This window comes from Oenanthe melanoleuca, chromosome 15, assembly GCF_029582105.1.
Source record: "Oenanthe melanoleuca isolate GR-GAL-2019-014 chromosome 15, OMel1.0, whole genome shotgun sequence".
Taxonomy (NCBI): domain Eukaryota; kingdom Metazoa; phylum Chordata; class Aves; order Passeriformes; family Muscicapidae; genus Oenanthe; species Oenanthe melanoleuca.
Window position 1 is genome coordinate 12,251,604 of NC_079349.1, and position 24,893 is coordinate 12,276,496.

Genomic DNA, 24,893 nt, shown 5'->3' on the forward strand with positions numbered 1-24,893 from the left:
TCCAGGGGCTGTAAATCCCTGGATTTGGGGTTTGTGGCAGCTCTGGGAAGCTGCAGGTGTTCCCCAAAACAGGCTGCTCTCATTGTTAAGCACTTCCATGGGGAAGAGACTAAAAGGGGTGATCCTGCAGGTCTGGGCTAGCTTGGGGGAGGTGTTGGATATCTCCAGACTGGCTGTGGATAAAACTCATTATCCCATCCCACCTGGAAGAGCCCCATGGCAGGTAAATTTGGGGTGAAATCCACAGCAGAAGGAGGTGAAATGAAGCCCTGGCAGTTGGTGGGAAGACTCTTCCAGCAGCTGGGAGCACTCCAGTGCCCAGGAGGAGCCCCCATAATTAAAGCAGCTGCACAGCAAGTGCTGCAGTGTGACCTCTGGGGTTTGGTGCCTGCCTTTGAAGGCGCCTGCTAAGTTTTTCATGTTTAATTACGTGGTTAACATGCTAATCCCTTTTTATGAGCTCTGTGGGCACAGCACAGACACCTCATCTGGAAGTTGCTCTCCCTTCTCTGTAGCTCCCTGCCGTGGGCTGGTGCTGTGGCTCCAGCTGGCTCCGATTCAGGAGGGTTTGTCACTTCTGCTGTGGCAGAGAGTGAAAAACCCACTTCTTCCTCATCTCCTCCACTGCAGGAAAGCTCCCAGGACAGGCTGCTAAAACACAATCAGGTCTTTGATTCCAGTTGCTTTCTTCTTGCACAGTCATGCTTATTTACTGGGATTTAAGCCCTTTGAAGTATCCAGGCAAGGAGCAAATCTCCACGCCTGTTCCCAGACAAGCAGCTTTGTCGTTGAGCCTCTGGTCCTTACACAGGCAGCCTTGGCCTCTCCTGCCAGGCTCTCACGTGGCTGAGAGCAGCTTCTCCAGGCCTTGAGCTCAATCCCAGGGGATCACTTTTGGGGCCCTTGGAGATCATGCAGATCCTGCTGGCTCCTCTCCTGGCTCTGATCCTGCACGTGGTGCAGTTTTGCCCTTGGCTTGGATAATGATCCTTGTGGAGGTGCTTTGAGGTCTGAGCTGGGGGTGTTCAGGCTGGAGAAGAGAAGGCTCCAGGGAGACCTTAGAGCCCCTCCCAGTGCCTAAAGGAGAGCTGGAGAGGGACTTGGGGCAGAGGATGAAGGGACAGGACACAGGGAATGGCTCCCACTGCCAGAGGGCAGGATAGATGGGATTCTGGGGAGGAATTCCTCCTTGGGAGGATGGTGAGGCCCTGGCACAGGGTGCCCAGAGAAGCTGTGGCTGCCCCTGGATCCCTGAAAGTATCCAAGGCCAGGCTGGACTTTGGGGCTTGGAGCAGCCTGGGACAGTGGCAGGTGTCCCTGACTGTGGCATGGAGTGGGACTGGATGAGTTTTAAGTCCCCTTTGGCTTTAACCAATGTACAGTTCCCAGCTGGAAGCACAGAAGGGTGAGTGGGGCAGAGCCAAGGGGACTTCTGCAGCCTTTGGGATAAGCTGTGGTCTGTCCTTGTGAGGGCACTGGTGCCTGGTGATGGCACTGCTGCCTGAGTGTCTCATAATGCAGACAGGATATGCCACCCCCAGATGTCACAAGGCTCCTTCATCATCTGGACAGGTGGAAGGATTTTGGGAGGTTGCCACTGGGGCAGGCACTTTCTGTTTTCCACCTGCACTGGGCAAGCAGCATGCCAGGGATCACTGGAACATTGAGGATTTCACAATTCTTGTGGGAACACAGTCCAGGGGACTCCCTTCCTCGTCTCTCCCCTTCTGGAACTGCAGATTCCCTGGAATAGGTCTGTGTTGCTCTAGTGGTTTGCTGGGAGAAGGGGCCAGCAAAAGGAATTCTCTGGGAGGGGCAAAAGGAGGGAGCCTGGGTGGGACAGAGCAGGCAGAGCTGCCATCCTTCCCTGTGGATCTTGGACAGGGGTGAGGTGCTCTTCAGTGTCCTGCAGGGCTGTACAACCCAATCCCAGCTGGAAAGGGAAGGCAGAGCAGGCACACCACTAGCAAGGGACTTCCCCAGGAGCAGCAGCACCGGAGTTTCCCGTTTCCTTGGGAGCTCTGAGCTTGGAAAAGATGAGCGAGGCTGCCAGCTTCTCACTCAGCCTGGCACCTGGCTGGGGTGCAGGTGGGAGCCAGGAGATACCCAGTGGGCACAGCAGCTCTGGGAACACATTTCCCAAGTGCAGGAGGAGCGGGAGGCTCATCCCACGTGGATCTTACCCACACCCCCCACGTGTGAGAGACCACATCCCTTCCAGATTCATTTTCTCCCCGTTTCTCAGAGCTGGGAAGTGAAACTCCCAGGCAGTTAAACTGGGACGCAGCAGCCTCTTTTCCTTGTTTACAGGGAACAAGAGGAAAGTAGGAAACGTCAGGCCTATCAGCTATTTCTGTGGCAGCCTTTGAAAAGCGTTTCCTTCACATGGAGCGTCATCTTCTCCTTTCAAATGGGCTCATCAAAGCGTCGGGGGCTGGGGGACAGTTGTGCTCTGGAGAGAATAAACGGCAGCGTGGGAGTGAGAGAGGAGCAGGGAGGGAAATGGGAAGAATCACAGGAAAAGAGGGTTTGGGTTCAGAAGGAACAGTGGGAATTGAAAGGTCCACCTGAGCACTGGGACTGGGGAGTGAGCAGGGATGTAGGATAGCACCAGGGCAGCGAGTGGGGAGTAAAGAGGATTTAGTGTGTGGAGTGATGATTAGCAAGGATTGCAGATCTTCCCAGCAGCAGGAAAACATCTTGGCACGGGGTGAGGGTGGCACAGGTCCCCCTCTCCTCCAGCCCAGCAAGGAAATGAGGCATCCTAAACCTCTCCCTGCAGGGGGAGGCTTGGGGGCAGGTTGGTGTGAGTTGCAGCCCTTCCCCCAGGAGCCTTGGGGGGTTTCCCTGGGCTGAGTTTGCCCAGCCCCAGCCGTGCTGTGCCTGCAGTTATTGGGTTACCTGCTCCAAACCTCCTGTGCCTGCCACGCACTTACTGCCTTGCTTTGGTTTGTTTGTGTTTCCTAAATCAGATCAGCCTGGCAGCCCTGGGTGGCAGCAGGCTCAGAGCAGCCCCGTGCAGGAATGCAGGCACAGGACTCTTCCCTCTCCTCCCTTCCTCAGATCTTGATTCATCTGAGCTCCGGCCGCTTAATTGCGCTGCCTCTCTCTCCCTCTAAATTTTCCTTGATGGCTCTGGTAGAGCATGGGAGCCCACCCTCCCTCCTGCAGGAAGGAGATTATCATAATACTGCTTGTAAATCAATTTTTTTTCCTTTTCTCTGCACTGACGAAGATATAAGTCCCTCTTAATCACCCTGCACAGCGTTACACTACGGCGAGGGATATTTATTTCTCCTTGCCTGGCCAGGAAAAGGGGATGTGGAGACTGCAGAGAGTTTTTGGAGGTGTTGGAGGCTTTCCCTCCAAGAGATGATGGAGAGGCCAGCACAGGGTGGTGCCCTCCTCCTGCTTTCACATCCCAGAGCAGAAAGGAAAGGAGACCCAGTTAAGGGAGTGGGATTTCCCTGCAGAGAGCTCCCTGTGCCCACCAGGGCACCTACTGGGATGAGTCAGGATGGCCCCAGAAAGAAGGAAAAAGAGCAGGGGAGAGTTCCCCCACCTGGCACAGGCAGTGAGTGGAGATCAGGGTGCAGTGAAGAGCAGCCCTGATTTCCTCCTGGGTGATTCCAGCTGCAGTCAGATGTCAGGAGGCAGCTGCCAGGAGCTGCTGGGCAGAAGGGACCTTAAAACTCATCCAGTGCCACCCCCTGCCATGGCCAGGGACACCTTCCACTGTCCCAGGCTGCTCCAAGCCCCATCCAGCCTGGCCTGGGACACTGCCAGGGATCCAGGGGCAGCCACAGCTTCTCTGGGCACCTGTGCCAGGGCCTGCCAGGGAGGAATCCTGGTGGTGTTTGCCTTTCAGGTGGCAAAATGTGGCCACTGCTGGTAGCCAGTGACCCACAGGGCACTGCCTCTTGGGAAGTCTGTGCTCACTCCTCTCCATGGGATCCCATCTCCTCAAGACCTGCCTTTGCTCTTCCTGTGTAAAAAATGTACCTCTGAGCCTCTCTAGGAGCCTTTGGATGTTGTGGATGAAGGCATCCAGGAAAGGACAGGGCTGCATCTCTCCTTTCTGCCTGTGCCTGTGCTGGATGCTCTGTGGCTCTGCCTCTGCCTGCTTCCCAAATCTCTGGCCTGAGGCAGGCACAGCTTTGGGCTCAGGCTGCCCTCGGGGTACCCCAGGACCCCCAAAACACACCAGGGGTTAATGGAGAGCTGTGTGTAGCTACAGGCAGAGAGCCAGGCTTGAAACAGTCGGATTCCTTGATAAGCCTGAGGGGAACATCTTCCCTGTGCTCTGTCAGCAGCTGCAGCCAGCTCTGCTCCTGCCAGCAGAGCGCTGCCTCTGCCAGGGGGATCCTGCAGTGCCTCCCCTCGCTGTGCTGGAAGGAGTGAGCTCCTGAGGGCTGGGGAGGGGGGGCTCTGGTTCCCAGCCACGCTGCAGAAGGGATGGATTTGGAGGCACAGCCTTGGGAAGGAGATCATGGAATCACGGAATGGTTTGCCTTGGGAAGGTCCTGGAAGCTCATCTCATTCCACCCCTGCAATGGGCAGGGACACCTTCCACTATCCCAGCTGCTCCAAGCCCCATCCCACCTGGGATCCAGGGGCAGCCACAGCTTCTCTGGGCACCCTGTGCCAGTGAACAGTTCCATCCCAATATCCCATCCAGCCCTGCCCTCTGGCAGTGGGAGCCATTCCCCCTTACCCTGTGGCTCCAGGCCTTGTCCCAAGTCCTTCTCCAGCTGTTTTGGACCCCTTTAGGCACTGGAACCCTCCCAGGAATGAGGCTTCCTGTCAGATGGCCCCAGCAGTGGGTCTGGCAGCAGCCCAAGCCTCTCTGCCCCTTTCTTTTCTCCCTCACCAACCTTAGAGAGGAAAATCCCTGTCCCACCTCACCCACCTTCAGGCAGCTCTGGAGGGGACACTGGAGCAGCCAGGGGGATACTGAGGAGGAGGAGAGCCAGCCCTGGCCTGGGAGCTGCTGCCAAGAAAGATTATTAAGCCCTTGCAGAAATTTCCTCTGCAATACAGATTTTTTTTCTGACTGGCATTAGGGCTGTGGAGGAATTACTGGGGAGAAGCAGGGAGGGGGGAAAGCGCCTGACAGCTCTGTGGAGGGGTTTAACTCACGGTAAGGTGATCCCAGGATTCCTGTTTCAGCAAAAGCGGCACTCCCGGCGGGAGGCACCAGCTGAAACCTGGCAATTGGCCACTTGCTTTGGCAAACTCCTGGTGATCCAGCAGCTGCTGGAGGGTGGCACTTCTCCCACTGCACTCTTGTCTGTAAATCCTGGCATTTCTTCCTGCCCCTGAGGATTTCTTTTATCTTCTTTGGCCCGTTAGCAGTGGGCCCACGGCTGCTCCGTGGGGTATTATTTTTGGGATGGCTGTGGAAAGCTTTCCAAGGGTTTCTGAGTCCTGCAGAGCCTGCAAGGACAGTCCTGGGAGTGAGGGCTCTCCAGCTCTGTCCTCCGCGGGATGAGATGAGATCCCAGGGTGGCTGCACGGATCACACGTGGTGGGATGGGGTTGGGTGTGAGCATGGGGAGGATGGGCCCCGTCTGGTGACAGATGGGACACGTGTCCAGTGCCTGTTGGAGTTGGGGGCTCTCCCTCAGCTCATTGTTTCTCCTCCAGCTTCCCAAGACCCCCTGTGTCTCCTCCTTGTCAGGGGCCCCAGGACTGGCTCCTGGGATCCAGTCCCCCACGTATTCCACATCCTGGAAGGCTCAGCCATGCCAATGACCTCGCTGGAGTCTCTGCCCCCCTTTCCCCCGGGCTGTGCTTGCTGTGGTGAGGGCTGCATGACCCCGGCTTCTGCACCCCGGGCTCCGACATTCCCTGCTGTTTTCAGAGGGATACAGGCAGCAGCTCCCTCCTGGGGGAGCCCTGGGGGAGCCTGGGGTGCGTCCTGATCCCGCTCTTCTCTCTTCCAGCTCACCCTACAGAGCACCAAGTCCCGTGTGGCTTTCTTCGAGGAGCTCTAGGGAACAACTGCTCCGCGCCGCTGCTGCTTCCCCCGGCTCCGCCCGGCCGGAGCCTGCCCGGAGCCGGGGGATCACCCGGAGGGATCACCCGGACCCGCCGGAGCCTGCCCGGAGCCGGGAGATCACCCGGAGGGATCACCCGGACCCACCGGAGCCTGCCCGGAGCCGGGGGATCGCCCGGAGGGATCACCCGGAGCCGGGGGATCGCCCGGAGGGATCACCCGGACCCACCGGAGCCTGCCCGGAGCCGGGGGATCGCCCGGAGGGATCACCCGGAGCCGGGGGATCGCCCGGAGGGATCACCCGGACCCGCCGGAGCCTGCCCGGAGCCGGGAGCTCCCGAGGGATCACCCGGACCCACCGGAGCCTGCCCGGAGCCGGGGGATCGCCCGGAGGGATCGCCCGGAGCCTGCCCGGAGCCGGGAGCTCCCGAGGGATCGCCCGGACCCCGCTGGCTGCTCCAGCCTCTGCACACCCACAGACTCGGGCCGGCTGCCCACGGACTGTGATGTTCTCTAGCTTAGCAGCCTGTCATCCTCCTCCTGACACTTTTTTTCCCTGGGTTTTCCAGCTTTTTTTTTTTTTTTCCTCCTTATTTTTCTAGCATTGCTTCCAGGCTCGGCCCTCCAGGCTTTTCCCTGGAGCCGGGGTCGGGGCAGTGGCCGTGCAGCCGGCAGAGCAGCGCGCCCGAGGGGTTGTCACCCCTCTGGGGTTTCTCCTGCCGGCTCTGGAGTCCCTTGTGCCGCTCTGGAATTCCACGTGCTGACCCTGGAGCCCTGCTCCGCTCCAGCCCCGGTGCCGGGAGCTCCATTAGGATCCCGAGCATGTTCCAGTGGAGTGCTGTAAATCAGGAACGCCGCGCTGCCTCTCCCTGCGCCCGCCGGGGTGGGAGGGGAGCAGGGAGCGGGAGGACAGGGGCCCGGGCCGGGGGGATCCTGGGCTGCTTCCCTGCGGAGAGGTGGGAGGAAGGGCTCCTCCTCCTCCTCCTCCCTGCTGGGAACAGGGAGCGGGAGAACAGCTAGTGCCAACCAAATGAAACCTTATTGTTCCTGCAAACTGTGACAAACCTGGGCAGCTTCAGGCTGGGGGGTCCGGGGCTCTGGGCTGGGCTTTCCCTGGGAGCCCCGGGAATGCCGCTGTCCCGGGGCTGCCTGCTCCTGCCTGTCCCATCGCGGGTGCCTTTGCTCTGAACCCCCCCGGGGGGAACAGGGATGTCCTGACCTTCCCTTCCTGCCTCCGTCCCAAATCCTGTGCCCCTCTCGGGTGGAATCCTCTTCCAGCTGCGTTTACCCTCCAGCAGAGCCGGTGCTGCCCCGGGATCCCTCACACCGCCTCAGGATCCCCAGTTCCTCCTCCCCACAGCCTGACCCGACCCACAGCCCCACGGAGGCTCAGCCCGGGGCTTGGCTGCGTGGAGTAAATCCCATCCCAATCCTGTTTATTTAAACGCTGGGATCGATTCCCCGCACGTGGCTGCCGTTCGGATGGCTGTGGCCTGGCACAGCCGCTTTCCCATTCCCTGGACTGTTGTACTCCGAAGGAATAACTGTTTTCTCCTGTTTTAATAAAAATTCACAGCACTAGGAGGGGAGCTGAGGCTTTTTTGCTTTTTTTTTTCTTTGGGAAAAGCTGCTCGGAGCGCGGCTGCCGCAGTTAGCGGTGCCGGGATTAATGGGAAGCGCAGCTGCAGTGCCGGGATCCCTCCGGCAGCTCCTGCGGGATCGGGAGCGCTCCAGGCTCCTGCTGTCCCCGCTCCTCGGGGCTCTTTCCATCCCTCCTTGAGGGAACAGGGGTTTGGGGTGCCCAGAGGGGCTGAGCCGCTTGTTTGCCATCCCTGGTGCTTCCTGATCCCATCCTGCGTGGAATAAATAAAGGGTGTGCTGCATTGACCTCAATTTTATAATTAATCACGGATGAAACCGGCCCAGCCCAGCGAGCCCCGACCCCCGGGGCTGCTCCCGGCCCCCGGGCCCCGCCGGGACCGGCGATGGATGCGCTTTTCATCCTCCCTCCGGCAGCAAATCCCGGGAGATTCACCGCAGCTTCTCACCAGAGCTCGTCCCCGCGGGTGGGCTGGGGAATTTTTTCCGTTTTTGTTGTTTTAAGCAGAGCTGAGCGGGGTGGGAGGGGGTTTCTTTTAGCAGGGGAATGCCAGTGGGATGCCCACGGGAATTTTGGGGAGGCTGAAGGCAGCTGGTGAGGGATGTGGAGGGTGACCTGATTTCCCACGTGGCCTCCAGTGACAGGAATTCAACTGGTGTGTTACCTGCACCGCCTGTATCCTGAAATCAATGCAGAAGAGGATTTTTTCAGCACAGGCAGAGGGAGGGGGGATAAACTGGGAATGGACAGAGGATGGATGGGCTGGGATGGAAGTGCTGGGATGGATGTGCAGGGATGGATGTGCAGGGATGGGATGGATGTGCTGGGATGGATGTGCAGGGATGGGATGGATGTGCAGGGATGGGATGGATGTGCAGGGATGGATGTGCTGGGATGGATGTGCAGGGATGGATGTGCAGGGATGGATGTGCTGGGATGGGATGGATGTGCAGGGATGGATGTGCTGGGATGGATGTGCAGGGATGGATGTGCAGGGATGGATGTGCTGGGATGGGATGGATGTGCTGGGATGGATGTGCAGGGATGGGATGGATGTGCTGGGATGGATGTGCTGGGATGGATGTGCAGGGATGGGATGGATGTGCAGGGATGGATGTGCAGGGATGGGATGGATGTGCAGGGATGGATGTGCTGGGATGGATGTGCTGGGATGGATGGGCAGGGATGGAAGTGCTGGGATGGATGGGCAGGGATGGGATGGATGTGCTGGAATGGATGAGCTGGGATGGGATGGATGTGCAGGGATGGGATGGATGTGCAGGGATGGGATGGATGTGCAGGGATGGGATGGATGTGCAGGGATGGGATGGATGTGCAGGGATGGGATGGATGTGCAGGGATGGATGTGCAGGGATGGATGTGCAGGGATGGGATGGATGTGCTGGAATGGATGAGCTGGGATGGATGTGCTGGGATGGATGTGCTGGGATGGGATGGATGTGCAGGGATGGGATGGATGTGCAGGGATGGGATGGATGTGCAGGGATGGGATGGATGTGCAGGGATGGGATGGATGTGCAGGGATGGATGTGCAGGGATGGGATGGATGTGCTGGGATGGATGTGCAGGGATGGGATGGATGTGCTGGGATGGATGTGCTGGGATGGGATGGATGTGCAGGGATGGATGTGCAGGGATGGATGTGCTGGGATGGGATGGATGTGCTGGGATGGATGTGCAGGGCTGCACCAGATGAAGGCAGGGATGGATCCAGCATGGATCCACCTCTGGCACAGAGGTCCCTGTTGCTGCCAGGGCTCTGCACAAAGCCCTGCACACTCCCAGCCTTCCACACTCCCACCCAGCCTTGCTCTCTGAGTTTTGCACACCCCCATTGCTGCCTCTCACAATCCCAGCCCGGTGCCAGCTCCCTGCCCGCCCTTCCTGGCACATCCCAGACTGTTTCTCTCCTGTCAAAAGAAGTTTTGCCCTTATTTTTCCCCCTTTTTATCAAACTGAACTCTACAAGAGCTGCAGGAGGAAAATAAACCATAACAAAGCCTTTGCCAGGTACCTCTCCCATCCCCTTCCCCAGCCATAGGATCCTGAGGAAGGAAATTGGGGATTTGACCAATCCCAGGCAGGAGCTGAGTGCTTTGGCAGCAATTCTTCGCTTTGGGGTTCCCAAAGTCTCCTCAACTCACATTATTTTACTTCCAAACCATTAAATACTCTCAAAAATAGAATAAAATGCTGAGAGCTGGGGATGAAAGGGAGAGAGAGGACACAGGGTGATCTGTGGGTGGCAAGTCTGGGGCAGCAGCCCTGGAGAGGGGTCAGGGTGCTGGTTTAGAGCCAGGGGCTCCTGACCCCTCCCAGGGCTCCTGACCCCTCCCAGGGACTCCTGACCCATCCCAGGGACTCCTGACCCATCCCAGGGGCTCCTGACCCATCCCAGGGACTCCTGACCCATCCCAGGGGCTCCTGACCCATCCCAGGGCTCCTGACCCCTCCCGGGTCTCTCTCCGCTGCCCTTCCCGGTTTCCAGCGGGCACCGGGAGCTGGCAGCCGGCGGCCGGGATAACCTTGTGGCTCGGAACATTGCAGCCATCCCTCTTCTCCCATCAAGCGTTCATTTAGGAAACATTTCACTAAATACCCACCTGACAGCACGGCCCCGGGAGATTGATGCCTCCAGCGCCTCTGAGGGCTCCATGCCAGCGACTTTAAAATGTCACAACGACACCCCCGGGGCGCTCCCGGCCCCTCCCGGTGCCCGGGGGAGCGATGGGAGTGTCCGAGGATGCTGCGGTGCCAATCCCAGCCCCCTCAGGCTGCCAGGAGGTCCCTGCGGCTGTCCTGAGGGATTTGAGAGCACCCAGCACAGGTGTTTGTGCCCTAAGGCTTCCTCAGCTCTGTCAGCTTTCCCATGGCTTTGGGACATCCCCATTCCATCCCCATCCTGTCTCCATCCACATCCCTCCCCATTCCTGTGAAGGATCCCTATCCCATTCTCATCCTCATTTCATCCCATCCCATTTCCAACCCTGTCCCCATCCTCATCCCATCTCTATCCCTGTCCCTGTGTCATCCCCATCCCAATCCTCATCCTCATTCCCATTCTCATCCCCATCTCACTCCATTCCATTCCCATCCCAATACTCATCCTCCTCCCATTCTCATCTTCATCTTCATCCCACCCCCTTCCCCATCCCATCCCATCCCATCCCATCCCATCCCATCCCATCCCATCCCATCCCATCCCATCCCATCCCATCCCATCCCATCCCATCCCATCCCATCCCATCCCTCAGGACAGGAGGGAGCCAGAAGGGCCCCTCAGCTCTGCCATGGGAGGGATAAACAAGAAGCAGATTAATCAAAGCTCAATCAGTCCCATCCCTGTGCCAGAGCCACTTCAGTCCTTTCCTTTTCCATTTCCTCAAATTCCTGAAAGAAATAAGGATGTTGATGTTGGGATGTGAACCCAGAGCGAGGCCCTTGGGACAAAGGGACAGAAGGGAGAGGTGGCACTGACCTGCTGGCAAGGCTGGCCCGAGCCCCGGGCGAGAGAAAGGGGGAATTGGGGAGAGGAACATTCCCAACATCCCAGCGGGATTTCGGCTGAAATCCCTGGGACGCCGCTGCCTCCACCCCATCGTTTTAGGACTGAGCTCTGAGGAAACCCCAGAGCTTCTCCCCAAAAACCAGCAGGGAATTCAGCCCCGGGACGGCGGGGCAGAGCGGAGGGAGCGGCTCGTCCCAGCCCTCATCCCGTGAGGAAGAGCGCGGCGCGGCTGGGCTGGGCTCCGGGAGAGCAGGGGGGCGCTCCAGCGGGTCCCCGATGGGCAAAAACCCACCCAGGGCTTCAAATGGAATTAAACCACTTAATTTCGCTCCCCGCTGCCCTGTGCCGCCTGCCCACCCCATCCCTGGGGCAGGAGCCGGGACCGCCCGCGGCCCCATCCCTGGGGAGGGAGGGTCCAGCCGCTGCACACGGGGGAGGGAAAAAACCCAGAAATTGGCCCTGTTATTCCTGCTGGGATTTGGGTGGTGACAAATTAATGAGTTTCCACGCCAGGGCCTCTGGAGAATTAATTGGGAGGGAACTTCGTTAACATCGAGGAGTAAATTGATCTGTTAAAAAAAATAAATAAATAAAGGGAGGAAATTTTCAATCAGGCTTTGCTTTTTTAGGGGCTGTTTCTCCCAAAAAGCAACTTGTTATTATCAGTCGCAGTATCAGACACTGGAGACTCCCTGTGGGGCGCAGATCCATGTGCCCCAACCCCATGCCCAGCTCCAGAAGAGGAGGGAATTTCAGCAGAGTTGGGAAAATCCATTCCCAAGCCACGACTGCCCGGGAGGAACGACCCTGCCCTGGGAGCTGAGACCCCACAGCACCGGGAATTGCTCATCCCTGAAATCCCCTCTCCGGAGTGCGGTTTTCTGCTGCCGGAGAGGGAATTTTCTCCCAGCTGAAAAATAGCTTACAGGGGACCCCAGCTGGTTACAGCCCAGGGCGCTGCAGCGGCAGCGCTCGGGAGGCAGCGCCGGGCTCGGGGCTCAGCGGGTCCTGATGCTCCGGGGGGAGATGGAGACTCCAGCACGCGGGAGGCTGGAGCAGCCCCAAAATTCCCGGCAGCGGTGAATCGGATGAGGCTGAGCACGTGTGTCCGCGGCGACTGCGGGCGGCGAGGGTGGGCTCGGTGAAGCGGTTGGTTGGAGCAGCAGGAATCCTGCTCCAAGATTTCGGGGGTTCTTGTGACAGTGTCAAGATGAGAGGCACATCTGGAGCCTGTCCAGCTGTGCCTCAGTTCCCCCATCGCTCTGACGCACCCTTGGTGTCCGGTGGGAATACCGAGGTGGTGCCAACCGTTCCCCTTTTCCCACCTTGTTCCAGCTCCGGGAACCGCGTCCCTCCAGCCCCCAGGTCCTTCCCTCTCACCACGGCACCTCCAAATGTGCGGAGCGGGAGCCTTGGCAGCCCCCCTGTGCCGCTGTCCCCAACTCGGGGGACACTGTGATCCCTCATCCCCAGCGGCTCTGCTGGGACAGCCCGGCCCGGGGAAGGCGGACAGAAGAATTTGGGAGGGAAGATGTGCCCGGCTGGCCGTGTGCCTGAGTGCAGGGATGTCACAGGGATGTCGCAGGGACACGGATGCCGTGGGGACATGACACGGTGGGGACCTGCCCTTTTGTGATTTGATCAACGCCCAAGTGAGAAATAAAGTGAAAAATGTGACCAAGGTTGGGGGCAAACAGGAGACGGCTGGAAAAGGTGACAGGGATGGAGGGCTTCGCTCCTGGCCCCGCTTCCTGCCTCTTCCACGGCTCATTTTTTCCCCGGTGTGGGAGCAGGAGGTCTGTCCGTGGGGTCCCTGTCACCCCGCAGCACGCCGGGGACTGTTTTTGGGTGCTGGCAGCCGAGTGTGGGGACACAGGGGTGACAACTGCCCGGTTGGGATGCCGTGTGCAGGGACCTCGGGGCGGTGACAGCCCGGGGTGCCAAGCGCAGGGACCTGGGGGGTGGCGACTGTCTGGGTTTGGGGTGCCACATGCAGGTGGCGGCGCCTTGGGATGGTGCCAGTCCCAGAAACCTGCAGGGACCGTGGGACGGTGGCTGCCCCACGAGCAGGGTGCCATGTGCAGGGACCGGGAGGCGGAGGCAGCCTGGGATGCCGTGTGCAGGAACCCGGGGGCGACACCATGACGGGCGTGGGGTGCTGCCTGTGGGGACCCCGGGGTGCCACAGGGACCCCCAGCCCCGCCTGCCCATCCCCGCTCCCCCCCGAGCATCCCCGCGGCAGCAGCATCGCCCACTCCCCCTCCCTGCGGCCCGGGACGCTCCCCCCTCGCTGCCGCACTGCCCCCCCTCCAGCCCCCCGGGGCAGGCCCCACCTCCCCCCGCCCCCAGCCCCATTTCCCGGGCGGGACCGTTCAAAACCCGCCCGGCGCCGCCGCTGCCCGGATTCCGCCGCCGCTTCCCGGGGCCGGGGCCGAGGATGCTCGGGCTGCCGGCGGCGGCGGGGGGGCGGCGGGAGCGCGGCGGGGGCTGAGCCGCGGCGGCAGCGAGCCCGGCCTGCCCGGGACACTTGGCGGGGAGGGAGAGGAGGAGGAGGAGGAGGGACGAGGAAGAAGGAGAGGCCGCTTTCAGCCTCGGCCCCGCCATGCCGGGCCCCACCTGGGAGCGTGGCCCGGTGGCAGCGGCTCCCCGGGGGCTGTGAGCGGCCGGAGCCGGCGGAAGGGGGGCCCCGAGCGGAGCTGGGGGGGGGCTCCGGGCGGAGGGGGGGCCCCGAGCGGCATGGCCAGCCCCGTCCCCCCCGCCGCCGCCGCTCGCACCGGGATTTAGCCGGGGTTTGCATGCTTTCACCTCCCGTTTCTACTTCGGGAGGGCATGTGCGCGGGGGAAGCGGGCCGCCCCCAGCGGAGCCCCCCCGCGCCCTGACTCCGCGCTGAGGGGCTCGGCCGCCAGCCCCGTCCCGCCGCCGGCCCCGGAGGACGGGGAGCGCCCGGCCCGGCCCCCCCTGGCCGGTGGGTACCGGGCGGGGGGCGGCGGGCACCGGCAACTTGTGTTCAGCGTCCGGCGGCACCGAGCGGGGGGAGCCCCCCGTCTACCCGACGAGATTTGGGTTTAAACTTTGGGTTTTGGGGAGCCCCGAAGATGCCTTTCCACCCGGTGACGGCGGCGTTGATGTACCGGGGGATCTACACCGTCCCCAACATCCTCGCCGAGCAGCGCCCCGTGGAGATCCCCGAGGATGAGCTGGAGGGTGAGCGGGCTCGGGGGGCTGGCCGGGGATCGGGGGGGATGAGGGGACATCCCACGGCACTGTGGGGTGAGGAGGTTTGGGGTCTGGGCAGTCCATCCCGCGGGATGCGGCTGCGGGGGAGCCGGGGTGCGCGTTCCTCCGGCGCCGTGGGGAAGCTGAGGGCGAGCGGGATGCGGATGGATGGAGAAGGAGGAGGAGGAGGAGAAGGAGGAGGGGAAGAAGGAAAGCCGAAGCGGGGAGGCGTGCGGGGGTCCCGGGCCCCCGGTTGTGGCGATATGACACAGCAGGGACCGGCGGTGGTGGCGGGGGGCCGCTTCCCCTCCGCGGCGCGGCGGGGTCACCCCCTCCCCGCTGTCATAATATGACATTGGCTGGCGGCGCGGGGGACCCGGGGGGTGGCTGTCACCCGTGTCACCCCCCGGCTCACGGCAGCTCCACGCAGTCCCGGTGTCACCGGACTCCGGCCGGGAGGAGCGGCCGGCGGGGCTCAGCCCACCCGTGCGATGAGAGGGGCCGAGCTCAGCTCTGCCACCAGAATGGCTTTTTCCACCCCAAAAGTTTGCCGGGGCAGCGGGACGGGCACTGGCGGTGCCGGGCTTTGGGGTGTCCCTGGGGACCCTGGGGGAAAGGGAGGCAGCGGCCCCGGCTCCAGACCCGGCACCGGGGGGGACACTGAGCCACGGCGGGGTGACCCCACACGTGTCCCCACGCTGTCTGGGCCCAGCACCAAACCTGGAGCCCTCGGCATCCCCGTGGGGAAACTGAGGCAGGGAGCCACGGGGCTGGGGGTGAGGGGAGCCCCAAAATCCGTTTGGGAGCCCCGAGCAGGCGCTCACACCAGTGTGCAAGGGCTGTGTGTGTGTGTGTGTGTGTGTGTGCAGCGCTGCAGGGTGTGCGTGTGCGCTGACGTGCCTGTCACAGCCTCACTGCAGGGGCCGTGTGCGTGTGCACAGGCATGGCACACACCCCTTCACACCGTGCTGCAGGTGTGCTCACACATCTGCATGGCCGCACATCTGCATGGCCGCACATCTGTGTGCACACGCACGGCCTTGCTGCAGGGTGGCTCCGTGTGTGTGGCTGTGCCAGTGTCACTGTGTGTGTGTGTGTGGCTGTGCCAGTGTCACTGTCACTGTGTGTGTGTGTGTGCCAGTGCCAGTGTCACTGTGTGTGTGTGTGTGGCTGTGCCAGTGTCACTGTGTGTGTGTGTGTGTGGCTGTGCCAGTGTCACTGTGTGTGTGTGGCTGTGCCAGTGTCACTGTCACTGTGTGTGTGTGTGTGTGTGTGTGTGGCTGTGCCAGTGTCACTGTGTGTGTGTGCCAGTGCCAGTGTCACTGTGTGTGTGTGTGTGGCTGTGCCAGTGTCACTGTCACTGTGTGTGTGGCTGTGCCAGTCCCTGTGGCTGTGCCAGTGTTTGTGTCACTGCAGCACGTGTGTGTGCCCATGCACACAGCCTGGCTGCAGGAGGTGTTTCTGTGTGTGCCCATGCACGGTGTCACAGTACGCACAGCCCCGCTGCAGAGGGTGTTTGTGTGCTGTGCACAAGTGCAGCACCGCTGCAATGGTGGTGTGTGTGTGTGTGTGTGTGTGTGTGTGTGTGTGGCTGTGCCAGTGTCACTGTGTGTGTGTGCCAGTGCCAGTGTCACTGTGTGTGTGTGTGTGGCTGTGCCAGTGTCACTGTCACTGTGTGTGTGGCTGTGCCAGTCCCTGTGGCTGTGCCAGTGTTTGTGTCACTGCAGCACGTGTGTGTGCCCATGCACAGCCTGGCTGCAGGAGGTGTCTGTGTGTGCCCATGCACAGCCTGGCTGCAGGAGGTCTGTGTGTGCCCATGCACGGTGTCACAGTACGCACAGCCCCGCTGCAGAGGGTGTTTGTGTGCTGTGCACAAGTGCAGCACCGCTGCAATGGTGGTGTTTGTGTGTGTGTGTGTGTGTGTGTGTGTGTGCAGACACAAGCAGAGTGCTGCAGTGGGGCTGTCTGTGTGCACAAGTGCAGCTGTGCAGTGTTTGTGTCTGTGAGCATTGCCGTGACGGGGTTGTGCGTGTCCGTGCGTGTGCACACACAAGTGCAGCACTGCTGTGAGTGGGTGTGGGTGTGCAGGCACAGGGGTGTCCCTGCAGGGGGTTGTGTGTGTGTGTGTGTGTGTGTGCATGCACAAATGCAGCTGTGCCAGTTTTGGTGTGCACACACAGGCACAGCATCGCTGAGGTGTTGCTGTGCGCTGCATCCATCACATGCATCACTGCAAGGGGCTGTGGGAGCACCTGTGTGTGTGCAGGACAGGTGGCTCCAGGCTGCTGGGTGTGTTTGCACACTCACACGCACCACTGCCCACACAGGTGCAGCGTCACTGTGCCGTGGTGCTGCCTGTGGCCTGTGTGTGCAGTGTCAGTGCAAGGGGGGTGTGTGTGCTCATGTGTGTGTGTGTGTGTGTGTCTGTGTGTGTATATGTCTGTGTGTCCGTGTGTGTGTGTGTGTGTCTGTGTGTGTATATGTCTGTGTGTCTCTGTGTGTGTGTGTATGTCCGTGTGTTTATGTGTGTGTGTGTGTGTGTGTGTGTGTGTGTGTGTGTATGTCTGTGTGTGTGTGTTTATATGTGAGTGTGTTTATGTGCGTGTTCATGTCTGTGTTTATGTGTGCATCTCTGTGTCTGTGTGTGTTTGTATATTGGTCTGTGTCTCTGTGTGTCTCTGTGTGTGTGTGTTTATGTCTGTGTTTATGTGTGTGTGTATATGTGTGTATCTGTGTGTGTCTGTCTGTGTTTGTATGTGCGTTCGTGTGTCTGTGTGTTTATATGTGAGTGTGTTTTTGTGTGTCTGTGTGTTTATATGTGTGCTCATATGTGTGTGATTATGTCTGTGTTTATATCTGTGTGTATATGTGTGCATCTCTGTGTCTGTGTGTCTCTGTTTATGTGTGTGTTTGCACACCTGGGCACAGCCCCACAAGCTCTGTGTGTGTGCACAGCTCCAGTGTCACTGCCAGGGGTGTCTGTGTGTGTCTGTCTGTCTGTGCATCTGTGCGTGTGTGCATTTGTGTGTCCATGTGTCTGTGTGAGCCTCTCTGTGTGTCTGTGTGTCTGTCCGTGTGTCTGTGTGTGTGTGTGTCTGTATCTGCATGTGTCTGTCTCTACGTGTGTCTGTGACTGTGTCTGTGTGTGTGTCTGTGTGTGTCTGAGTGTGTCAATGTGTGTCCGGGTGTCCATGTGTGTCTGTGTGTGTCTGTGTGTCTGTGTGTGTGTGTCTGTCTGTGTGTCTGTCTGTTTGTGTCTCTATGTGTCTGTGCCTGTCTGTGTGTGCGTGTGTCTGTGTCTGTCCCTGTCTGTGTGTCTGTGTGTCCGTGTGTCTGTCTCAGCGTCTGTGTCTGTCTGTCTGTCTCTGTCTGTTTGTCTGTGTGTCTCAGTGTCTGTGTCTGTGTGTGTCTGTCTCTGTCTGTGTGTCTGTGTGTTCGTGTGTCTGTCTCAGTGTCTCTGTGTCTGTGTGTCTGTCTCTGTCTGTGTGTCTGTCTGTGTGTCCGTGTGTCTGTGTGTGTCTGTGTGTGTTTGTGTGTCCGTGTGTCTGTCTCCGTGTCTGTGTGTCTGTCTCTGTGTCTGTGTGTCTGTCTCAGTGTCTCTGTCTGTCTGTCTGTCTCTGTGTGTGTCTGTCAAAATCCCACAAAGTCCCCCAAAACACCTTGAAGATGCCACTGTGTGACACCATCCAGGCAGGGATGTTCCCAAGTACTCAGGGTCAGTACTGTGACCCAATATGGAATTTTCCCCCCAAACCCAAAGTTCACAGCCCATTTCTCCTGCTGGGATCCTCCAGCACGAATCCCCCTGGCAGCCACACGGAGAAGGAAGAGGCACCAACATCCTGGCCTGGCTTCCCGCTGTCCCTCAGTACAGACTCCCTGCTCCTTCTTTTCCATCAGCCTGGTTCCAGCTTTGCACATCAGGTGGCATCAAAAAGCCAGAAACTGCCCCAAAAAGGAGCAGAGCCCTGAGTGCAGCAGGAGGTGGGATGGAGTCAATGGGCTCAGGCTGTGCCTCAGTTTCCCCACAGCCTCTCCCTGCCACCCTGCAGGGATCTTCCCCCACATCCCAGGGGTTAATTTTGAGCCAGGAACCCCCAGACCTCCCACTTCCATCCTCCTCTGAACCAGACAGGACTGAACACTGCAGCAATTTCATCAAGATTTAGGATTTTTTTTTTTGGGTGAAGTGTGGCACAGCTCCAGCACCCACCCCTAAGACCCTGGGATGGGGTCACAGTCCCCAGCAGCCCGGGGACCTCAGGAGTGGATGCTGGATGCTGCAGCGGGGATGCCCCCAGCTGGTGGCACCCCAAGCTCAGGCACATCCCAGGGATGTGTTTTTGGGGCAGAACGCCGCGTTTTCGGCGCGGTGCGGCAGGGGTGATGGAAATTGGAGAAATATTCGGGGTGTGTTGGGGAGGTCGGAGCCTTCTGGGCAGGCTGGGGGGGAGGTGGGATCCCCACGGGGGTTCGGTGGGGGCTGAAGCTCAGCCGGGCTCATCCCTGCTCCCCCCCCAGAGATCCGGGAAGCCTTCAAGGTGTTCGACCGCGATGGGAACGGCTTCATCTCCAAGCAGGAGCTGGGCACGGCCATGCGCTCCCTGGGGTACATGCCCAACGAGGTGGAGCTGGAGGTCATCATCCAGCGCCTCGACATGGACGGTAGGACCCGGCAGCCCGGGATGAGGGCGGGACGGGACCCCCGGCTGGGAGAAACACACAATTCTCCCGTATTTCACACACCTTCCCGTATTTCCATCCCACGGGATGCGGGATGAGCCTGACCCAGGCTCTGCCTCCCGCTCGTTCATCATCATCATCGTTGCCACTGCAGCTTTGTTTGGGAAGATTTAAGGGTCCTGGATGCTGGTGGGATGGCTAAACCTGCTGGGACCACGCTGGGGAGGCTGGACCCCGCACTCGGGGTGGATCCTGCACCCCGGGTCGTGTCCTCAGCACCCAGCACCCTCCAGCGCTCGCTGCCACCGTGACCCTGCCCCCGCTCCTCCCTCGCCCATCGGGACCTGAAAGAGCTCCTTAATTTATTGCTTTTCCTTTTCTCCCCATTTAAAAGCCTTTCCGGCAGCGCTGCCAAGGCGCTGCTCCCTTCATTACTCATTGTTAGTGCTGCCCTGACAGCCCCACGCCGGCGTCCCCCTCTGCCAGGGGACACGGCCAGAACGGCCACCAAGCACCCCCGGGGCCACAGGCACCACTGGGGCCACAGCCACCTCCAGGGTCACAGCCACCTCCAGGGTCACAGCTGGAATTGGGGTCCCAGCTGGAATTCAGGGTCCAGAATCCTGGACAGTGTTTGGCTTCCCCAACCAGTTCCGGGGGCTCCAGGTGACACTGAGTGTCCCCAAGTCCCATTGGAAAGGGGCTCAAATGGCATTGGGGTTCCCCAGATGTCACTGGGGGTCCCTGCATGGCAGTGAGAGCTGGGGACCCCAGCCAGTGTTGCCATCCCAACTTCGTTGGAGGTTTCCACCCAGTGTTGGTGCCCCTGGTTGGTTTTGTGGGTCCTCAGCCAATATTTGAGGTCCTGAGAGGTCTCCAGTTGGCACTGAGGTCCCAGCTGGAATTTGGGTCAGCTCATGGTCATGTCCTGGATGATGTTTGGTTTCCCCAGCCAGCACTGGGGATCACATTCTGGGGGGACTAGGTGGTGTTAGGGTGTCCCCAGCCCACACTGGGTGCCCCCAGTTGGCACTGGTGTCCTGCCTGGCACTGGGGACCCCATCCAGTGCTGGGCATCCCGGCCAAAGCTGGAAGTTCCCTAAATTCACTGGAGGTTCCCAACTGATCTTAGAGTCCCCAGCTGGTTTTGGGGATTTGTGACCACTCATGGGGTCCCTTCTGGGACACTCCCCCTGTGTCCCATGTGCCCCACGCTCAGGCAGGGGGTGACAGCCACCCCTGTGTCCCACAGGTGACGGGCAGGTGGACTTTGAGGAGTTTGTGACATTGCTGGGGCCCAAGCTCTCCACCTCGGGCATCCCAGAGAAGTTCCATGGCACCGACTTCGACACTGTCTTCTGGAAGGTAGGGACACCCTCAGTTCCCACGGGAATGCAGGGACACCCCCAGCTCCCACGGGAATGTAGGGACACCCCCAGTCCCCCAGAACCTGCACTGAGAGCACCAGGGAAGGCTCAGAGTTGGCCAAGGTTGGAATTGAGATCAGGGATAGGATTAGAGCCAAGGATGGAACTGGGTGAAAGTCAGGCTCTGGGTCAAGCATGAGGTTAGGGTTGGTTTAAGAGTCAGGATTACATTTAAGATTAGGGTGAAGTTTAGGGTAAAGCTCAGGCTCCAGTTTAGTCAGGGTCAGGGTGTGGGATGTCAGGGTGTCACTGGTTCAAGGGTTGGGGTTAGGGCTAGGTTTAGGATCAGGGTTTGGGTTGGAGTCAGGTTTACAGTGAGGGTTGGGATCAGGTTTAATGGTGAGGCCAGGGTCAGGATTGGGGTCAGGAGCAGGTTCAGGGTCAGGGTTGGGGTCAAGGTCAGGATCAGGATGAGATTCAGGATCAGAGTCAGGGTGCACCCCCTGAGCTCCTGTGCCCATGTCACGAACAGGGACTTGGTGCCCCTCACTCTGCTGGGCTCACCAGGCCACCAGGCCTTTCCCAGACAATTCCAGGGTGATCCAAACCCAAACCACCACATCCAAAGGTTCTGGGGGACCCCGGAGCCCCCTGTGCTGCCGGCCATGGGGTCACCCCAAGCCCCCTGTCCCGGCAGTGTGACATGCAGAAGCTGACGGTGGACGAGCTGAAGCGGCTGCTGTACGACACCTTCTGCGAGCACCTGTCCATGAAGGACATCGAGAACATCATCATGACGGAGGAGGAGAGCCACATGGGCACGGCCGAGGAGTGCCCCGTCGACGTGGAGAGTGAGTGCGGGGCACGGGCAGTGCCAAAAGCCGCGGGGCCGCCGAGCCACGGCGCCGGCACTGCTTCCCTCTCTGCTCAGTACCAGGAGGGTGCGTTTGGCATTGGGGTAACGCGGTGTTTGTCCCACCCCAGCCTGCTCCAGCCAGCAGATCCGCCAGACCTGCGTGCGGAAGAGCCTCATCTGCGCCTTCGCCATCGCCTTCATCATCAGCGTGATGCTCATCGCCGCCAACCAGGTGCTGCGCAGCGGGATGAAGTAACGGGGAGCCCCCGCCGCCGGGGGCCCGCAGCGACAGCGAGCAGGAGACACCTATAAATATCTATAAATATCTCGATGTACATCCATCTGTGGCCCAGAGACGTGCCCCCCCCCCGGCTGGGGGGCAGCCGAGGGGACGGAGCCGCGCCGGGGCTCCGCCGCGCCGGAGATTTCGGTACCGACACCGACACACCGACCCCCCCTCGCCAGACCAAAACCGACCCGTGAGTGCATGTGACGTGCATGGAGCCCCGTGAACCCCCGGCGGATCCCGTCGGATTCTCCGATCTAGCGTTAGAGCTCATATTTAGGATAAACCAAATCATCCCCTAAGCAATACACGCGCCTGAGATGGTTCCTAGAGCCGGGAGCGTTTGCATGGACTTGGCTGCCAAGGGCTGGATTTCCACCCCCCGAAGCCCCTCCCTGTCCCCGTGCCGTGCCTCGGTTTCCCCAGCTGCCCGGGGCGGGGACATTCCTGACCTGCTTGATGCACTTTGAGCCGACCCCCCTCGGGAAGAGCCGGAGCGACCCCGAGCCGGGGAGCGCCGCGCCCCCGGAACCCCCAGCCTGTATGTAGCACCCACCTGGGCACGGACTGGTTCGGATTCGGGGCCGTTTCTCATTCTTTGGAGTTTCTGGGGGTTTGGGGGTGGCGTTTTTTGTTTTGTTTTTGGTTGGGTTTTTTTGTTTGTTTGTTTTTGGTTCTTTTGGTTTTTTTTTTTTTTTGTTCTTCCTGGTTGGTTGTTTCCGATCTGAAATAAAACTGGGATTTCTGAAGTGCTCTGGGCTGCAGAGGCTCCTGGAGATGCTGGGGTGGAGGGTGATGGGGTGGGGCCCTGGGAGCACCCGTGGGTGCTGCTGAGTCCTCCTGGCACAGGAGATGGGCACTCATCCGGGGGGGCTGTGACCCCCAGGATTCCGGGGGCTGGAGCATCCCAAAACCTTGGGGCAGCAGGACCTGGCTCCTTCCCAGCAGCTCCCACAGCCCCATCCCACTCCAGCTGTGGGTCCTGCTAGAGGTCCTGCCTTTTCCCATGGATCCCAGTGGTTTTATCCCACTCTCCACATCTCGTGTCCTGGTATTTTATGTTGGGTTTGATGAAGCCTCGATGGGGAGGACGCTCAGCCCAAGTCCCTTCCCAGAATTGCTTTCACCTGGATTAACAATAATTCCATCAGGAAGCAGGATCTGCCTGGGATGCTCAGAGAGGCTCCACAGGGTCACAATTCCTGGCCCAAGCTGGGATCCTGCCCCAAGGCTCGTGGCAGGGAGCACCCTGTTAGCCCTGATTTACACCACTGGGGCCTGGCCCCGGCGTGAGCCCCCCAGGCTGAGGGACATTGAGAATCTCACCCCTCACTCTGTGTGTGCTGTGGGAGCCCATTCCCACCCAATGGATCGCCCTCCCCGAGCCCCCACAGTGCATTTTTAATGGCAAAGACATTAAAAGAATAAATAAAAACAGGGCTGGGACAGAATCAGGCAAAGCTGCTGCTCCCCCATTATGGGGCACTTCCCACCGGGAAGGGGCTGGAGGAGCCCTGGGGACACTGGGGCTGGGACATCCCCACCTTCACCTCCCAGGCTGCTCCCATGGGAAAACACATTTCCTTGCACGGGCATGGGAATTCCCACCCTGCAGCACCACGGAGGGGACACCCCATTTTTGGGATGCCAGGAGGAATTGGTGGTGTTTTATTGATTCAGGGTTTGGGTGGGGCATTTTTCTGATCTTCTCTAATTTATCAAACAAATTGAAGTGAACGTCCAGATGAGAAATGGAAATGGGAAGTGCTCCACGGCAATGAAATAATTCCAGCTGCCTGGCAAAGTGCAGGAGGCTCTGCATCCATAATGAAATTTCATCCATCTCCCTGCAGAAAGTTTGGATTTTTTTATGGACTGGTATTTCCAAAGGAGCCACGTGGCCTCAGAGACATGTGTGTGTGTATATATATATATATATATATATATATATATATATATATGTATATAGATAGATATTTAACCAGGTCTATTATAGGCACTGTGAATAAACGTAAGAGAAGAAAAAAAAAAGAAAGGACAATTTAATTTGCCAGAAAATACAATAACATAAAAGAAAAAAATTAGATAAAAGGAATAACGCCATCCCCCAAGCTCAGCGTTTCAAAGCTGCTCAATTAATTTTAATGGGAATCGGCAGAAGGGATTTCTTGGGGCAGGTTTGGAATGGCAGCTCCCGATCCCGGAGCAGGCGGGATGCAGGAGCGGGGTCCCCGCTCTGCCGCAGCGGCGACGGATCACTGCGGCTGCTGCAACAGAGATGCTCCGGGATAATTCAATTAAGGGACCGCCAGGAAAGGGAAAAACAAAAGGAATGTGCCGGGAGGTGGGGACCGCCGCGGGCGAGGGGAGGTGGGAGGGGGCAGGACCCTGCACGGCTTCCCTGGACATGGGGACAACGGAGCAGAAGTGGCAGCAAACCCAGTGGGGGTTGCAGGGCTGTAATTCCATAGCTGTGGGAAGTGTTTGGGACAGGAAGGGAAGAAGTTGGTAATGGTTGTTTCTCTCTCTTGTGCTGCAGGAAGTGTGGGATGGGCTCAGCTCCATCCCTGGCCTTGTCCCATCCTCAGTGCCATTCCCATCCTTACTTATGTCCATTCCTCTCTCTGTCCCTTTGCCCTCTCCCTTTCCCCACTGCTGTCCCATCCTCATCCCATCATCCCCATCCCATCCCCATCCCCCATGCTTACTTCCAACCCTGCCCCTCTTCCCTCCCTCAATCCCCATTCTTGTCCCTATCCCTACCCCCATTTCAATCCTTGTTTTTATCCCTCTGTCCTGTCCTCACCCCAGTCCACATCCTGTCCCCTTTCCCACTCCTGTTCCCATCCCTCTCTCCCAGCAAGAGCTGCCAGAGGACACGGGCAGAGCCCAGCAGGGCTGTGCTTGGCAGGGGCCCAGCAGCCGCTCATTTCCCTAAAAGCTTCCCGATAAATTACTCTGGTTCTTGCTCCAGCAAAGGCACTTTGGCTCAGGCTTCACTATTGGGCAGCAGCTCCTCACCCCCACCACGGGGATGGTGAGTCCATCCCTGCAGCATCCCTTGGGATCAGGTACAGCCATCCCTGTGGGAAGCAGCCAGAGCCCCATCCTGCTTTGGTGCCCTCCTCCTGCAGCCTTTTCCCACGGCTGTGTCCCACCCCAGTGATCCATGGCACTGTCACACCCCCTGCCACCCACTGTGACACACCCCCCACAATCCCTGCACTTCCCAGCCTCCTCCACCCCCGGGACTTACACAGCTCCACGACATCCTGTGGGGGATGCTGGGCTCGGCCTGTTGGCCACACACCCTGCAGGTTTTGTGGGAAAATCCTAATTTTCATGAACCCCCTTGCC

At 59.4% G+C, this 24,893-nt stretch overlaps 2 protein-coding genes across 6 annotated transcripts in view; both read left to right on the forward strand.

The window, feature by feature from the left end:
- Positions 1–6,109, forward strand: part of NF2 (NF2, moesin-ezrin-radixin like (MERLIN) tumor suppressor) — a 45,554-nt gene extending 39,445 nt beyond the window's left edge. For 4 of the 5 annotated variants that reach the window (XM_056504385.1, XM_056504386.1, XM_056504384.1 and 1 more), the window contains one exon: positions 5,946–6,108. In XM_056504385.1, coding sequence (XP_056360360.1) covers positions 5,946–5,996 — 51 coding nt within the window. In that variant the 3' untranslated portion in view covers positions 5,997–6,108. Of the gene's footprint in view, positions 1–5,945 lie in introns of all 5 variants that reach the window. The other variant, XM_056504387.1, reaches the window with a different exon arrangement.
- An 8,036-nt stretch (positions 6,110–14,145) lies between these two features.
- CABP7 (calcium binding protein 7) lies at positions 14,146–22,890 on the forward strand. Its single transcript, XM_056504419.1, has 5 exons — positions 14,146–14,332; positions 18,866–19,009; positions 20,280–20,392; positions 21,092–21,245; positions 21,379–22,890. The coding sequence occupies exons 1-5, from the start codon at positions 14,224–14,226 to the stop codon at positions 21,504–21,506; spliced, it is 648 nt and encodes a 215-aa protein (XP_056360394.1). The 5' UTR covers positions 14,146–14,223; the 3' UTR covers positions 21,507–22,890.
- Positions 22,891–24,893: the final 2,003 nt, after the last annotated feature.

Bases quoted from the DNA above. Each gene is read 5' to 3' on its own strand.
- CABP7 (XM_056504419.1), top strand. From the start codon at position 14,224: ATGCCTTTCCACCCGGTGACGGCGGCGTTGATGTACCGGGGGATCTAC. The intron at 14,333-18,865 runs GTGAGCGGGCTC...CTCCCCCCCCAG, and splicing joins CCCCGAGGATGAGCTGGAGG to AGATCCGGGAAGCCTTCAAG. The intron at 21,246-21,378 runs GTGAGTGCGGGG...GTCCCACCCCAG, and splicing joins GTGCCCCGTCGACGTGGAGA to CCTGCTCCAGCCAGCAGATC.